Genomic DNA, 14,640 nt, shown 5'->3' on the forward strand with positions numbered 1-14,640 from the left:
TCTCTCTCTCTCTCTCTCTCTCTCTCTCTCTCTCTCTTTTTTGTTAAGTCTTATTACTCTAGTTACAAAAACTGAGAGACAAATCACGGCAGCATCCCTTAGAAGTTAACAAAATCATACTGTGAGGAGCTGTATAAAACGTTAGTGCCGTGGCCTCAGAGACATGTTGTGTGAAGGCGAAGGTGACTCACCAGATGAGACTTCAAAATAAGTAATAATAATCATAGAACACCAGATCGGTACAACTACAGCGACTTTTTAAAATGCATATTTATTTCCATTAAATAATTATGCAGGAAATCTCAATATCAAGCTTTGGTAACATCTTATTTCAGGTTCTCCCTGAAGTTTTAGTTGGGAAATGTCATGCTTAATGGAAGTTAAGACCTTGGTTTCTGTAGCTGCTAAATTAAACTGAAGTGTGAAATAAATAGTTTGAGGGTTCCTCAGTACATTAAACATAGAATTTATATGAACCCAGCAATTTCTCTCCGAAGATTACATGCAAAATAATTGAAAATAGCACAAACAAAAGTTGGGGCATTATTCATAACAGCCAAAAGGTAGAAACATCTCCAATGCCTATCAATGGATCAACAAAGTGGGGTATAGCCATACAATGGAATATTACTTAGTCCTAAAAATTGCTCATATAATATATGACTGAACCTTGAAAACATTATACTGAGTGAAAGAAGTCAGGCAGACACAAAGGCCACATTTTGTATGATTTCATTTATAGGAAATATTGATTTAGACAGAAAGCAAATTAGTGAGTTCTATGAGCTGGTGGAAAGGGGGAGGGGGAATGACTGAGTAATGGGTACAGGGTTCCCTTTGAAGTCATGAAAATGTTCTGGAATAGATAGTAGTGATGGTTGTACAACATAATGTACTAAATGTCACTAATGGTAAATTTCATACTATGTGTATTTTTTTTTCAAGGGGTGTGTATTTTTTATTTAAATGTCCATTATCAAAAGTTTTCTGTAAAGATTATGCCAATCTCATTCCTACCAACAGTGTACAAAATACAAAGCCTCTGCTATTTTTCTCATGAATACAGTGTATTACCACATTAATTAAAAAAAATAGATTGGGCATTTTTTTTTAACTTTTTATTGTGAATTCAGTGATAACATCAATTTTACACTCATCATTTCATTGCTGCAATGATTACAATCTCCTCCGTGCATCATCATTCAACCGTACTTGCTTCTATTCCCTCTGTTGTTGTTGGGTTTTTGTTTTTTTGGGGGGTGGGATGTACACAGAAACATTCAGGAGTATATAATCATTTGAACAACCAAAGGGCACATTTTGCAAGCCTCCCTCCTGGCTGCTCACCCACAGCCTTTCTCTTTCCGTGGGTCTAGATTCCTCAGCTGTTCTAGCTCTCTATGTTCTCATCTCAGCCTCCACACACTCTGAAACTAAACTTCCTCTTGAAAACTTGCAAGCCAGTCATTTTGTGCCTTTATAGCCACCCCCCCCCCCATTTTAGGTAGCCAATGTCTAAGTTGCCCATCCCTGTCAACCCTGTCTATAAAGGGGATAGGATTTATAATTGATGTGAAGACTCTTTACCTCTCAGTTGGCTTTTTGAGCTACTACATCTATAAGAATAGATCAAATTCATAAAATTGTAGCAATTTACACTTGTTTCCTTCATCAAAAAAAAAAATTTTTTTTTTTAATCTTCCTCTAGTTAAGTTCTGCTATTCATAAGGTTTTCAGTGACTGAATATTCAGAAGTGGTTCGTCACTCCTTCTTACTAGTCTGTCTTTGTCTGGAAGTTCATCTGAAACCTGTCCACCATAGGTGACCCTTCTGGTATTAAAAATACTGGTGGCATAGCTTTCAGAATCACAGCAACTCACAAGCCACCACAGCACGACAAACTGATTGTCAGGAGGGACCAGTCGCTGGAGAAGGATATCATGTTTGGTGAGGTGGAGGGTCAGAGAAAAAGAGGAAGACCCCCAATGAGATGGATTGGCCAAGTGGCAGCATCGATGCACTCAAGCGTGGCAACAGTAGTGAGGTTGGCCCAGGATCAGGCAGTGTTTTGTTCTGCTGTGCATAAAGTCACTGTGGGTCGGTACTGACTCGATGGCACCTAACAACAACAACAGTCAAGTTCTGATCATCAAGCCGTCGAAGCTAGGTCAAATGGGTACTATTTACAGGTTTGGGCATTCTTGTGCATCTTCCTTCACTTCATATCAGTTGGCTGCTCTGCTGTCAGCTCTAGTCCACTGTAGCTCTGCCCTTGTCCATGGGCTCAGGAGTCCCCAGGTCTCACCACATTTTGGACCAGCCAGTGGACTGGGCTACTTTTAAAAGTTTTTTGTTAAGAATTCAGTGAAGGCTTACAGAGAAGGTCATTAGTTTTACATTTAACAAATCAAACACTTTGTTTCCTCTCAATGATTGCAATCCCCTCCATGGAACAGCAGTTTTCCTATTTTCCTTTCTGTGGTTCTTATTTCCATTCCACCGTTCTTCCTCTCCCTTCTCAACTTTGTCCTTAGGTAAATGTTGCCTTTTTGATCTTGAATGACCAACCATTCGATGGTGAGCATACCTTACTAGTGCTGTTATTCCCCCTATGTACCTATCTACTGCTTGCCTGAAAATTGGGCCATAAAGGTAAATTCTGTTCAAGACCTGAAGGGTGGTCAAAAGCCACATTCTCAGGTTCCTCCTGACCAGAAAGCCTGGTATTTTTTTTTATTTTTATAATTTTGAATTTAGTTCCACGTTTTCTCCCACTCTGTCTCGGACTAGCTCATGAGCCGGGCATCATCTAGTTCTTCATCTCAGAGTTGCGGTGTTCCATTGGTCCATTGGACTGATTGTTTCCTAGTGTCTTCAAAGCTTTATCACTCTTATTTCTTCTGCACAAGAAGAGACCAATAGGTGCACCATAGATGGTCACTCAGGTGCTTTCAACATCCCAGTCACTATTCTCCAAAATAGGATGTAGAACATTGTCTTTGTGGGCTAATATGGTATGTCAATTGATCACGATGTCTCCCAGGCCCAGCATCTCATTGTCTTAACATGTTTGATAATCTAAGAAGTATCCATCATTTTGTTCCCTGTATGTGCCACCACATCCATAGGTGAGTTTGCAGCAAATATCCTCTTAAAAATCCTTATACATCTGTGGGAATACTCTTACTCTCCCTCACATACCCATTCAGCCTGTGTATCTGTGAACTGGGTTACTTTTTAAAGGATTCTGAATTCTTTGTGAAGCCCATTAAAATTTGACAGGGGTGGGGTGAGTCCTAAAGAAGTAGACAAAGTGGGAGCAGCCATTTAGAGTTCTATGTGGTGCTATAAGATAAGCACTGGACTACAAGGTTAGTTTGAACCACAAGGCCAGCAGTTCAAACTGGGAACCCTATACAGAGTTGCTATGAGTCGGAACCCACGCGACGGTACGTAACCACAAGAACAAGGTGAGGCAGGGACGTCCTGGGGCTGGGGGGGGAGCTCTGGTGCAGGGAACTGCTTCGTGTGGGTGCAGCAGCCACACTGGGAACTGCTCATGGGTCCCTGATGCCTTGCATGACTGGTAGCAGTTTTAAGGACATGGTGCATGTTCTTTGAAACACATAAAGCCATATAAAGCCGTGCGATCCTGAGTTGCTTACAACCCATGCAGACAGAAACCCAGCAGATGAAAATATTTAACTACAGTGAAGCCAAGGTAATTTCCATTTATCCAGTGAAAAAGGAAAATCAAGTTTTCTGACCAGTGATGCTGTCCTCTGTTTAGTTAAAGGTGTGGGGAAAGTTTCTAGTCATTGCTATGACACAGTATTTTGCTTTGTCTTTGTGAGTATGCCAGTAGCTCATCTTCTCACTCTTTTTTACCATCATAATGAAGAAGTTTCCATAGTTTTTTCCTCCCATGATGAAGAAATTGATATGTGACTATAATAATAATTCCTAGTATATACACTGGACTGCAAACCACAAGGTCAGAAGTTCAAGCCCACCAGCCACTCTGCGGGAGAAAAATGAGACTTTCTGCTCCTGAAAAGATTCAGAAGCCTTGGAAACCCTATCTATATAGGGTTGCTATGAGTTGGAATCAACTCAACGGCACTTAACACAAAATAATGACTTCCAGAAAAATTGGAAATAATGTCAAAAAGGAAAGAAATCCCAGCCGTCAGGGATAATGCTATTATTGATGTTTTACGTGTGTTTTTCTTATCCTTCTTGTACCTTTATCTTGAGTTTAAGTGAAATCATACTACATTTGTCAATACAGAATGCATCTCTCTCATCCCAGTGGATGTGTATTGGCATCATGCTTTTGCATAGTGGTTCATTTTATTGATGTGTTGTGGCTGATCTTTCTATGACCAGCATTCCAGATGCTGATGGGGCTTGCCTTGGGTTGTTCCTCCTTGGTCACTTAATCCTCTGTCATAGATGGCTGGTGACTCAGGGTTTCAGAGATAATTTTGACTTTCGCTGGTCAATGATCGCTGTCAAAGCAGAGGTTGTTGTTTTTGTAAGTATGTGTCAAGTTGTTTCTGACTTACGGTGACCCCAGCTGTGCAGATCATGGAGTCTGTCCTCTGAGATACCTCTGAGTAGGTGTAAGCCACAAACCTTTCAGATAATAATTGAGCACTTAATCATTTGTGCCACCCAGGGACTCTTCAAAGTAGAGATAATGTACAGTAAAGTAGGAGAGCTATTGTATAATCCTACTTATATGAAAGATCTAGAATAGGAAAATGCATAAAGACCAAAGTAGATTGGCAGTAACCAGGGCCTGGAAACAGAGTGGTATGGGAGTTATTGTATAATAGGATCCAGTTTCTACTTGGGGTGAGGAATACATTTTGGAAATATGTAATGATGATCCTTACACAACGTGGTGAATGCAGTTCCTGTCACGGAATTGTGCACTTAAAAATGGGGCAGACTTTATGTTATACTCATCCTTTACCACAAAGGAGTTTGCAAAAACAAACAGATAAAAAAAAAACCCACTCTCCTTGCTTTCACTGACTGAGCTTATTCCATTCGGTTATTTGTTTTCTGTGTTCCAACAGAAGAAGGGTCAAGTAGCTTTGGAGCTTTGGAACCAGGCTGCCTGGGTTTGTCTTCTGTCTTGGTGGTATCACTTATCAAGTCTTTGCCTCCATCTCTAAAATAGAGATAACCAGCAGGATCTCCTCCCTCCTTGGTCAGATGAAATGATCCATGTTGAACATGCCAAGCAGCACAGGGTCTGGCACGTAGCCACCCACTGCCATTGAGTCAATTAGGACTCACAGTGACCCTATATAGGGTTTCTGAGACTGTAAATCTTCCTGGGAGCAGGCAACCTCATATTTCTCCTGCAGAGCCGGTGGTGGTTTGAACCACCGACTTTGCAATTAGCAGCCTAGTGCCTAACCTGGCATATAGCTAGTGCTCAACAGGTTGTTGTTGTTAAGTGCCGTCGAGTAGATTCTGACCCATAGCAACCCTGAACAGAGTTTTCCAAGGCTGTAAATCTTTACAGGAGCAGAAAGCCTCATCTTTCTCCCACAGAGCAGCTGGTAGTTTCGAACTGCTGACCTTGCGGTTCACAGCCCGATTCATAACCAGTACGCTACTATGGCTCAGTCCTTTTAAGTGAACTTACCAGTTTGTGGGAGCCCTGATGGTGTAGTGGGTTATACGTTGGCCTGCTAACTGCAGGGCCAGCAATTAGAACCCACCAGTCGCTCCACAGGAGAAAGATGAGGCTTTCTGCTGCAGTAAAGATTGACAGCCTCGGAAACCCTATACAGGGTCACTATGAGTCAGAACCGACTTGACAGCACACAATCACCACCACCACCACTACCAGCTTGTGGCTTTGAGGACTGCTTAGGAAGCCCCAGTAGATTCTAGACTTGGGAAGTCCCGGGGCCAGAGTACCTTTTATAGTGTTTTCAAATCAGTGAGTCCCCAGTCTGTATTACTGCCTGACTTAAACTGACTTGCTGAATTCGTCCTTCATTTCCCAATAAGAAAACAAAACAAAACCAGCAAACCTGAGCAGGTGATGTAGGTAAAATGTAGTTTCTCCGGATAAGTCAATATCATACCTGAAGTCAGTATATACCCTAGCTAAGGAAATTTTTGACTAGGAGAACCAGGAATTCGTAAATGATAGTGATAATGGTAAGAAATATAAGGGAACTAAAAGCTCTTATTCTGAAATAAATAAAATCTGGTATCCCCTCCTTTATCTGGACTCCTTTCTGGTAAGCAGATTATCTAAACAGTTGAAGCTTATTCATTTAACCACCATAACACTTTGCATTTAAACCACTTTGATGTAATTCTTTCTATTGGGCATTGAAGCGTTTATGGCGTTATTATAGAGACTATATTGAAAACAATTTAGCCAATTTGTTAGGCTTTGGGTCATTTTTAATTTGGTGTCCTTGTTTTTGTTTTGCTGGTTTTTTGTTTTTAACTCTGCCAAATAATCTCAGTGCCATGGTCCATGGAAAGAGTCCCCTTAGGACTCAGACAGCTGTACCCCTTTAAGTTTTAACTGTTTTCCTTTCATTTTTGTTCTCATTGCCAGGGCATGCCAATTTCTACTTTTTACTACAGAAGTGTCCATGATTGCTTTCCACATTCAAAAACACCTTTTCCAATTTGCTGGTTTATACATTTTTACCTTGGGAAACCAGACTCATGTCTGTTCCTATTTTGTGTAAAGAAAGATTTATTGTTGTTAAGTGCCATTGAGTCGGTTCCGACCCACAGAGACCCTGACCAGGGTTTCTGAGGCTGTAAATCTTTATGGGAGCAGAAAGCCTTATCTTTCTCCCGCGGAGCAGCTGGTAGTTTCGAACTGCTGACTTTGTGGTTCGCAGCCTGATTCATAACCACTATGCCACTAGAGCTCCATAAAGAAAGATTAATAGACACTAAATGAAGTCATGTACTAATAACAGGGCTTTTGATCATCCACAAACTTTCAAAATTAATTTTCCAGTTCCAGTTGGTTATCTGGAATGGTGCAAGTTTGATACTGGATAAAATGCTATTTTATTTCTAAACTACAGTACTTGTGGTTTTGCATTAGAGGCATAGTACCTTCTTCCTTCTGCTCAGAAACTAAGTAGAGAAATTACTTTAAACAAAAAATCATCTTTGCTCCAGGCATTGGTAAGAGTTTTGTAAAATGGGATTTGGATCTTTTTGATAAAAAGCAAAATATTCTGATTACTTCATGAGTGTGTGTCCTTTTTTTTTAACAGAGAAATAATAATGAGTATAACCGCTGGAAAGCTGACAGAACATGAGTTTATAACCATTGCACGTCACTATCGTGCAGTCGAGGACAAGGAGATACATGTAAATGTCTTGATTACAATGGCCCATGAACAGCTCAAGAAAAATTCTTTTGAGAATTTTGAAATACTAATCTCTACTTGTGTGTACCAAGATCGAGAAAAGTAAGCTTAAAACAAAAAATAAAAAAAATCTAATCAATGATTTGTATTTCTATGATCCTGAGTAATGAAGGAATTTATCAAAAAGGGCAAAAATGAAAATCGATATTTCTCATTTTTGGAGAGTATCTGGGTATTGTAAGGAGCTCTGGTAGCGTAGTGGTTACGAATCGGGCTGCGAACCTTAAGGTCAGCGGTTCGAACTACCAGCTGCACCGCGGGAGAAAGATGAGGCTTTCTACTCCCATAAATATTTACATCCTCGGAAACCCTATACAGGGTCGCTATGGGTCGGAAACGACTCGATGGCACATAGCAACAACAACAACATCTGGGTATTGTATAGTGATGATGATCTTTGTTTGTAGATGGAATAGGGAAGGCCTTCAAAAGAATATGGTGTCCCTTTGCATTTTCTTTCAATTGGTTTCTAGAAGCTTTCATCGGAAATAGAGTGAAAAAAAAATGTTGTTGTTTGCTATTAAGTCTGTCCCCACTCATAGTGACCTTGTACAGTATTTCCAAGGAGCTGCTGGTAGGTTTGAACCTCTGACCTTGGGTTAGTAGTCCTGGGCTTATCCTACCAAGATTCCAAATCAACATGTTAGAAGGTTTAATTCTGCAGTGTCTTCTCCTTCTTACATGGTTTTAGTGCTCACTGGGATTTATAAATGTGACTTTTATAATCAACAGGCCAGGGAATTTGCAAGTAACATTTTTATAGAGTTTCTTTGAAATTGTTTTTCTTCTTGAAAATGATGAAGCTCAGCAGAATCTGTTTCCAATCCAATTATGTTAAGCTTCCTCAAGTCAGCATTAGAATACACAATTGGAGCCCCATTTACGAAAAGTTTTGATGTTCATCTTACCTGCAGGTCTGATACAGTAGGGGAGCACAATCATCTAGATATTAGAAAAGCTTAGCTCTATCTCTGGCTAAGTAAGTGCTAACCACAAGCTCCATGCTTCAAACCCACTAGCCGCTCCTCAGAAATGCTATACAGGGTTGCTATGAGTTAGAAGTGACTCAATGGCATTAAACAACTCTGGCTTCTAAACTTGTGACGGCACACCACTGCCGTCTTCCTTCTCTGTGTCTTCTCTCATCCCAAAACGTAAATCTGCACTCCAACTTACCAGCTGCATACGCTATGATCTCTGAAGGTCACGTGTTGTGTGCCATCAAGTCAATTCCAACTCATAGGGACCACATGTGACAGAGTAGATCTACCCCATAGGATTTCTTACATCATAATCTTTATGAAAGCAGAGCACTAGGCCTTTTCTCCCCAAAAGCCACTGGTAGGTTCAAACTGCTGACCTTTCAGTTGCAGCAGAATGCTTAATCATTGTACCAACAGGGCTCTTTTGAAGGTCCCATTGTTTATCTTAAAAATGAATATTGATTTTTTTCTTAATCTGTAATACATCCTTGTTGTTTTCTTATAAGGATGGTATTTTTCTTTGAATCTGTGACCCTCCCTGAGTCTCCCAGAGGATGTATAGTCTGAACTTGAATAACCCTGGCCCTGTCTTCCACCCTGGTAGTCTCCTTCTTCAGGGTGAGAAACTTGAGTTTCTTTCACTAAAGGAACACCTCTTTAGGGCAATGGGGATGTTCATTTGATCAGATAGCTGATAATGGGAATGTTTGTTTAGTGAAATAGCTCTGAGATGTTTCTGTATCTGAAAAGCTTTGAATCTAGGCATAAACATTCTTATCATTTTATAACCTTATTACAAAGACAGAGGCTACTTTTTCCACTGTTGATTTTTGTTTTGCCTGATACCTGGAAGAACATTCATTGAGTTGGATAAGCATTTCTGTGCCTCCAGCATGTTGGTAAAAATTACTTTGGGGTTTTTCTGGAGAAATCATCTGACAAAACTGATCTTAATGCTCCATCTGTGGTTCCCAGGATATAAGGTTTGGGTCCAAGGAAAAGACCAGAAAAACACCCTCAGGTCATATCATACTTATGTTGGAGGCTTTAGATGCCTGTCAAATTAAGAGGTGTTTTCAAATATCAGAACCATTTTTGACTAGTGGTCAAAAATGAAGATCAATTACTTAGAGCACCACTCATGGTTGCAGGCTTAATAGGTAGTCTGTACTATCGATAACCAGGAATTCTAAATCTTGATGGAAAGGCCTTTGTGTGGACAGACTCTTGTGATTTCTTGAATGGAAACAGTTGATGAAATGCAATATGATTTTTTTTTTTCCCTTTCCGTGAATGCCAATATCAATTTTTGTGTTTATTTCCCTGTGCACATTTTTAGGTCATGTCCGCATATTCTCTCTTCAAACATGTAATTGCTAGTAAAGGACACAAGGTATATAAAAGCCTACTTTCTTTGTTTTAATGCAGAAAAAAAGTATTACCCAGCAAATACATCAGAACACTATGCAAGTCCTCCAGGTTACCTATTACGGAAGATCTTCTAATGGCCTTACTGTCCAGGTAAGCAAGAAAGAGCTCTCTTCTAGATGGAGGTTGTTGTATGCGTAGTGGGTTGTGAATTGGGCTGTTAACTGCAAGGTCAGCAGTTCGAGTTGACCACCTGCTCTGCAGGAGAAAGATGAGGCTCTCTGCTCGCATAAAATTTTGCATTTTCAGAAACCATATCCAGGGTCTGTATGAGTCGGAACTGAATACACAGCACACAACCACTACCACTAAAGGTTTACATCTACCTTTAGTTACCCTTGACCTCTTGTGTTTGGTTGTTTTATTGATGCTACGTCTCCATTTCAGAGTGACAGAAGGACAAGTTAGTTGTGGTTTTGAATGATAGAGAATAGTCTGTCATGAATTATTATTTTATTTTTTAAACATTAATATACAGTTGCATACGCACAGATTTCTGGAACAAAAAGAAATGAAAAGTACAACTCTTTTGGTTTTGAGGACATTGAATGTAAAATTCAGTGTAGGTATCTCAAAATATTTTCTGATGATTAAGACATACAGTAAGAGGACCTACCGTAAGGTGATATTGGTACCAGATGTAAATCTTAGATTATGACATCCCAAAAGGCATTTACAAAACACACCATCTTTCCTGTAGAACTTTTGACTTTCTGGCACCACTGTGCCAGCTACCCAGACTGAAGACTGTGGTCATCTTTTATGCTGCCTAAGGAGCTCTGGTAGCGTAGTGGTTACGAATCGGGCTGCAAGCCTTAAGGTCAGCAGTTCGAAACTACCAGCTGCTCCGCGGGAGAAAGATGAGGCTTTCTGCTCCCGTAAAGATGTACAGCCTCGGAAACCCTGTGTCCTCAAAGTAACATTTTTGCTCATTAACACTTTTAAAGAGGCATTTTGTGGCAGATTTGCCCAATACAGTGCATAATTTGAAACACCACATGGGGGTGAGGTGGGCTTTAGCAAACAGGAATTTGTTATCAGTCACAGTTTAGGAGGCTAGCAGTCTGAATTCAAGGTGTAAGTTTTAGGGAAAGGCTTTCTCTCTCTGTTAGTTCCAGAGGAAGGTCTTTGAGCTTGTGCTCCTGGGAAATTTTCCTGTGGCTTGGCATCCTGCTTCCCCCAGCTCTGTTTCCTGGCTTGCTTGTTTAATCTCTTTATATCTCACAACAGATTGGTTTTCTTTGAGACACATCAAAGTCAATTGGCATGCCACAGTCCACAAAGACAATGGTCTACATTTGACTTTAGTGAGTAGTGATCGGGGTCTTAAAAGCTGGTGAGGGACCAGTTGAGGTGCAACTATTGATCTCTCCCCATCTCGAGTCTGAAGCAAAGAAGAATGAAGATAAGCCGAGATACATGAAAACAATCAGTCTAAAGGACTAATGGACCAAGTGAACCCCAGCCTCAGTGACCCTGAAGCTACTATTGCCTACCACTCCTAAAGGGATCACAATAGGAGGTCCTGAATAGAGTAGGAGAAAAATGGGGGCCCAAACTCAAAACCCATCAAAAAGATTAGACTTACCAGTCTAATTGAGATTGGTAGAACCCCTAAAATTATAACCCTTAAATGCTCTTCAGGCTTGAAATGGGACTCATCGCTGCGGTTCAACCTTCAGCAAATAATGATGTTATTGTTGAGTCAGTTCTAACTCATAGCAACCCTAGATAGAGTTTCTGACTTTTTGGTTAGCAGCCCAGTGTTTATCCTACAGTGCCACACCAGAACTCCATTTTTGTTAGATGCATTCAAGTCGGCTCTGACTCAACACAACAGAACAAAACACTGCCTGATCCTTTGGCACCCTCACAATTGTTGTTTGAGCCCATTGTTGCATCCGATGTCAATCCATCTTGTTGGCAGACTTCCTCTTTTTCTGCTGACCCTCTACTTTACCAAACATAATGTTCTTTTCCAGGGACCAGTCCTTCCTGATAACATGTCCAAAGTGCGTGAGATGAAGTCTTGCCATTCTTTCTTCTAAGGGAGAATTCTGGCTGTCTTTCTTCTTAAACAGATGTGTTTGCTTTTCTGGCAGTCAATGGTACTTTCTATATTCTTTGCCAACACCATAATTCAAATGCATTAATCTTCTTTGGTCTTTCTTATTCATGTCCAGCTTTCACATGCATATGAGGCAATTGAAAATATGACTTGGGTCAGGCAGTGTTTTGTCCTCAAAGTAACATTTTTGCTCATTAACACTTTTAAAGAGGCATTTTGTGGCAGATTTGCCCAATACAGTGCATAATTTGATTTCTTGATTGTGCATTGATTGTGAACCCAAGTAAAATCATATCAAAAGGGTAGAATTTGCCCAGGTATAAAGCTGGGCAAGGTCTGTTTGAACCACAAGGTCGGCAGCTCAAACTTAGCAGCCGCTCATTGGAAACGCTATACAGGGTCGCTATGAATTGGAACCAACTTGATGGAACTTAACAAAAACAACAACAAAACTCAGAAAGCAGAAACAAATGGAAAAGAATGACAAATGGGAAACACTGGGAGAAAGTGAGAATAGTGCTTTTACGTTGTAGGGATTACAATCAATGTCATGAAACAAAATGTACATGAATTGTTGAATGGAAAATCAATTTGCTTTGTAAACTTCCACCCAAATCACAGTAAAAAGTTTTTTTAAAAAAAAGATTGCTCGAGATACACCCTATATTAATGTAACAAACAGAACCCATTCCCAAATGGAATTATAACCACAGGCATAAAGGATTTACAACATATATTTTGGGAGGGGGGGACAAAATGAAATCTGTAACACTACCACTTACAAATACTGTCTTCTCTCCATTCCCACCATCAATCTTTGGTTGGATCCATATTTGTTCTTGACAATTGCAAGGACCCCTGTGTTGGTGTTTTTTTTCCCATGAGATTCTAAATTTTTAAATCCATCCTTACTTAAAGCAACTGTGTGCCTTATAAGAGTACAAATGCCATTGTGTCATTCGTCTATTCATAAGCCTATGATGTCTATTCTCCAAGGTAAGATTAATGTCCTTAGCTTTGAGCTATTTCTGCCCCTTCTCCATTGTGGAGCTCGGAATTGTCAGTTGGAGCTCTGTTCTCAAGCTAGGGTTGGAGTACGGATTCCTCATCTGAGACAGAAAGGAGAAATCAAGGGAACAAGTAAAACTAAATCCTCTATGGGGAAACAGTCCAAGCTGTCAGAATGGGAATGCAGAAGAGGACTAGTCTACTCGGATATGTATGTATGTTAGGTTAACCTGGAGTCATTTTCTAGAAAATATGTTCATTTATTTTACTTTCCAGCAGTAATGTGAAGTATAGGTCATCCTAGTGAAAAGGACCTGGGATGAAGTAGGCAGGCCTAAGAGTCAGGGGTCTTTACAGTTGGGACTTGAATCTATTGAATCATACTCACCAAGCTCTTCCGTTTTCCAGTAGTGCAGTCAAATGAACCATTTGGCATTCTACCTGTGCCTTTCCACTTTTTTCTTTTGCTCTGTTTCCTCAGTAGAAGAGTGTTATGTTGTTGTTAGGTGCCATGGAGCCAGTTCTAACTCATAGTGACCCTATGCATAATAGAATGAAACCCTGCCCCTTCCTGTACTAGCCTTAACTGCTGCCACTGTAGCAGTCCATCTCATTGGGGATCTTCCTCTTTTTCGCTGAAGGATCCATGTCCTTCTCCAGACATGGATCCCTCTTGATAACATGTTCAAAATCTGAGAGATGATACCTTGCCATCCTGACTTTTAGGGAACATTCCACCTGTACTTCTTCTGAAACAGATTTACTTGTTCTTCTGGAAGTCCATGGTAATTTTTTTTTTAAACTTTTTATTGTAAATTAAATGAAGGTTTACAGACAAGATCATCAGTTTTACATTAACAAATCAGACACTTTGTTTCATCTCAATGCTTGCACTTGCCTCCATGTAACAACAGTTATCCTGCTTCCTCCCTTTGCTTCCTGTTTCCAGTCCACCTACCTTCCCATCACTTCTCCCACCTTCCCATCCCTTCTCAACTTTGTCCTTTGGTAAATGTTTCCCTTTTGGTTTTGTATGATTGACCATTCCATGGTGTGAGCATATCTGACAAGCGGTGTTGTCACCTCTGTGTGCCTATCTACTGCTTGCCTGAAAATTGGGCCACAAGGGTGAGTTCCATTCCAAATCTGAAGAGTGGTTGAGGGTCTTGGGGTCCTCCATGCTATTTCTGATCAGTAAGCCAGATAATTTTTTTTTTTAATAATTCTGGGTTTTGATCTATATTTTCTGCCACTCTATCTGGGACCTTCTAATGTGATCCCTTTCAGAGCAATTGGTAGTGTTAGCTGGGCACCATTTATAGATGTTCGTATATCAGAGTCATGGAGACTGATGTTCACATGTTACTTTTAATATTCTTCTCCAGTACCATAACTCAAATGCATTGATTGTTCTACAGTCTTCCATATTTATTGCTCAGCTTTCACATGCATTTGAGGCAATTGAAAATACCATAGCTTGGTTCAGGTGCATCTTAGTCCTCAAACCGGCAGTTTTGCTCCTTAACACTTTAAAGAGGTCTTGTGCATCAGATTTCCCTAATGTAATATGTCACTTGATTTGTTGACTGTGGCTTCCATGAGTGCTGATTGTGGATCCAAAAAACCTTTTTTTAATAAAGTCTTTGACAATTTCAATCTTTTCTCTTTTTATCTTGATGTTATTTATTGATTCATTTGTGAGGATTTTTTTTT

The 14,640-nt window shown here is 40.1% G+C and overlaps 1 protein-coding gene across 1 annotated transcript in view; it reads left to right on the top strand.

The window, feature by feature from the left end:
- Positions 1-14,640, top strand: part of EFHC2 (EF-hand domain (C-terminal) containing 2) — a 259,272-nt gene that overhangs the window by 209,300 nt on the left and 35,332 nt on the right. Inside the window, exons 12-13 of the mRNA XM_006864292.1 lie at positions 7,285-7,482; positions 9,852-9,944. Coding sequence (XP_006864354.1) covers positions 7,285-7,482; positions 9,852-9,944 — 291 coding nt within the window. The remainder of the gene's footprint in view (positions 1-7,284; positions 7,483-9,851; positions 9,945-14,640) is intronic.

This window comes from Chrysochloris asiatica, unplaced genomic scaffold (genome assembly GCF_000296735.1).
Source record: "Chrysochloris asiatica unplaced genomic scaffold, ChrAsi1.0 scaffold00062, whole genome shotgun sequence".
NCBI classification, from domain to species: domain Eukaryota; kingdom Metazoa; phylum Chordata; class Mammalia; order Afrosoricida; family Chrysochloridae; genus Chrysochloris; species Chrysochloris asiatica.